The 2,568-nt window shown below is 49.0% G+C and overlaps 2 protein-coding genes across 2 annotated transcripts; both read right to left on the bottom strand.

Moving 5' to 3' along the window:
- Positions 1 to 256: 256 nt before the first annotated feature.
- On the bottom strand, positions 257 to 796 carry LOC132255057 (proline-rich receptor-like protein kinase PERK9). The gene is made up of 2 exons (XM_059742686.1): positions 533 to 796; positions 257 to 451 (listed from the first exon to the last, which is right to left on the bottom strand). The coding sequence occupies exons 1-2, from the start codon at positions 794 to 796 to the stop codon at positions 257 to 259; spliced, it is 459 nt and encodes a 152-aa protein (XP_059598669.1).
- A 794-nt stretch (positions 797 to 1,590) lies between these two features.
- On the bottom strand, positions 1,591 to 1,974 carry LOC132255056 (pistil-specific extensin-like protein). Its single transcript, XM_059742685.1, has one exon. It carries the CDS (start codon positions 1,972 to 1,974, stop codon positions 1,591 to 1,593), a length of 384 nt encoding a protein of 127 aa, XP_059598668.1.
- Between the last annotated feature and the right edge of the window lie 594 nt (positions 1,975 to 2,568).

The following is a 2,568-nucleotide window of genomic DNA, read 5'->3' as shown; positions in this document are numbered from 1 at the left end:
ATATCAATTTCGAATATTGATTGGAGAAACCACATGTTTCAAAAAGAATAAAAGATGTGAGTAAAGGAAATAAGAATAAAGGAATGCTAAGAGTGATAAAAAAATGATAGATTTGTATTACTTTAATTCATGTCAGTACAGTTGGAAATTAAGCAATACAAGTAATCCCAATATATAATATCAAAATGATGGGATTTCATAAAAGATTAACATAAACGAAATACATAGGAGAAATATAAAGGAAATGTGTAAATGATCAGATGGTGGGTGGATGATGCTGTGGAAATGATGGCTCAGCTGCCTCTCCTGTAGGAGGCTCCTGATGAGGCATAGGCTGATCAACAAAAGGAGGGGCCTGTGATGGCTCTGATGAGCTGGGAATGGCATGCTCAGGAGCTGATATAATGCCGAGATGATGCTGGATCTGCCTCAGGATGGCAGTGTGCTGGGCCTGAGTGGCAAGAATCTACTCCTGCTGAGAGTGAAGGGTTGTGATCTGCTGAGTGATGATGCTCTGAGAAGTGGCCAATACCTGGTAAGTGTGGGAAAGGCCTCTATACTCGAGGATGGGAATAGCTACTCTTAGCTCAGCTGAAGGAGATGGTGCTGATGGAGGTGGAATGACAGGGGGAGGCTGTGGTGTGGCCTGAGGGGCAGAGGATGGAATCTCTGGTGGAGGCTCACTAAGGGCCACTGCAGGGGCAGGTGGATGAGTGTCAGCAGGTGGCTCGACTGGCTCCTTTGGCTGCTCTGCTCCAGCTGGTGCTCCCTGGTCTGCACCACCATAAGCTGTCATACTAGTCCATTTGTTGAGAGTGAAAATCTCTCGACAAAAAAGTTTACGCTCATGCTGAGGCTCTGCTGGGTATCCCAGGTGCTCCAATATCTAGCATAATAGCTTGGGGAAGAGGAGTGGGATGGGATCTGCTCGGAGTAGCTTCTTTCGATGCACCTTCTCTTCAAAGTATAGAAGAGCAGCCAAGATGAGATGAGGAGGGCCAAAGAAGTATCCCTCAGAGATCCTAAACAAGGCCTCCAGCAACACTCCTCTCCTCTGCACCCAATGCTGAAGTGGAAAAATGTTATGGCGCAGGAGTGCATCAATGAAGAACATGTTGGGGGGAAGCTGCTTCCTCAGGATGTAATGGCATGAGGATGCCCCTCTAGACAGAGTATGAACAATATCACTCTATGAAGGGCTAGTCCAGGCTCGAAAATCCTTTGGACATGCTGGCTCATAAGGGATATGGAGTGCCTCTGCTATATGCCGAGCTCCCAAAATCCCATGTCGTCCATCTATGGTAAAATGGATGGCTATAGGATCGCGGACCTGGTTTGTGGTCATGGACTGATAGAAGTCCAATGCCACTCGAGGATAGAAAAATTCCTTAGGAGTCAGCAAATGCTCCACATGATACCTCTGTAGCAGACGAAAGGACACCCTGAGCTCGGTTGAATTCTGAAGGTGGCTATGTCGAAAAAGAGCTTAGAATGAAATGGCCTTGCTCTGCAATCCAGATTTCTTGCAATTGGCGGCTGTGTCACCATGGGGCGTTTGATGGCTTCCTCAAGAGTCATATCCAAGGGAATTTAAGATTCTCTTGCTAGCGCCTGAGATGGCTGAGGCTTCTTGACAGGGGGTGGAGACTTTTTAGCAAGCAATGGAGACTTTTTAGCAGGCGGAGGAGATGGTGTAGGCTCTGATTCAGGCTTCGAAGAGGACTCGGTCAGATCAATCGGCTCTGAGACCTTTGCTTTCTTCTTTAGGGGTCCAGAAGAGCTCACACCGGCAATGGTAAGTGATCTCCTTGTATTATAGCGCCTGGCCGGAGGACTGGTAGGTGCGCTCTTGACTGGTGGTGGAGCGAGGCGAGGGCGCGGCGGCTCAGAGGTGGAGTCTTGGACAGGCGCGCCTCTTGGGATTCTCAGGCGAGTCGATGGAGACGAAGACTTTGCTCCTCGTGTTCTGGCCATGGCGATGTCAGTGGAAACCGCCGAAAATGGGCGCGACTTGCTCAGGTGAAGGAGGCAAACGAGAGGATGCTCTGGCTTGGCTCCTCTTAGCACCTTTTTAAAGTTCAAGTAACGGTATAAAAATAGGAAAAATAGAATTTATACCTTTTAAAAAGAACACAAAGGGTCACTGTTCCTTTTCGCAGCAGATGGGTTTTTTCGCAACGAGGAGGCGCGAATTTCGCAGCAGCTAGGCGTTTTCGCAGTGAGGGAAAAATCGGTATCGATTTTGCAACCCATTTTGCAGCTGCGAAACGAGCGTATGGCTCTGCGAACTAGCGCTCGTGTGCCAAAGGGGGGTTTCGCAGCTGCGAAGCATCCTTCCAAATGGTGCTTTGGCTGCGAAAAGGCGGGTCTCCAGGCGTGGGAAAAATCACAGCCAATTCGCAGCTACGAAACGGTGGTACCCAGCTGCGAAATGGCACTCGTGTGTCAAGAAGGGCTTTCGCAGTTGCGAAAATTTTCGCAGCGGGTGTAAGGCGGCTGCGAAATGGTTTCACAGCGGAGATCGATTTTCGAAGCGGGAAGTGGGATTTTCACAGCAGCACCTGAGGG

Source organism: Vitis vinifera, chromosome 14 (genome assembly GCF_030704535.1).
Source record: "Vitis vinifera cultivar Pinot Noir 40024 chromosome 14, ASM3070453v1".
Taxonomy (NCBI): Eukaryota; Viridiplantae; Streptophyta; class Magnoliopsida; order Vitales; family Vitaceae; genus Vitis; species Vitis vinifera.
This window is presented reverse-complemented; position numbering and strand designations above follow the sequence as displayed.

Excerpts from the sequence above, each read along its gene's own strand:
- LOC132255057 (XM_059742686.1), bottom strand. The coding sequence starts at position 796 with ATGACAGCTTATGGTGGTGCAGACCAGGGAGCACCAGCTGGAGCAGAG. Across the intron at positions 452-532 it reads GCCTTTCCCACACTTACCAG|GCCCAGCACACTGCCATCCT; the intron begins GTATTGGCCACT and ends CTTGCCACTCAG.
- LOC132255056 (XM_059742685.1), bottom strand. The coding sequence starts at position 1,974 with ATGGCCAGAACACGAGGAGCAAAGTCTTCGTCTCCATCGACTCGCCTG.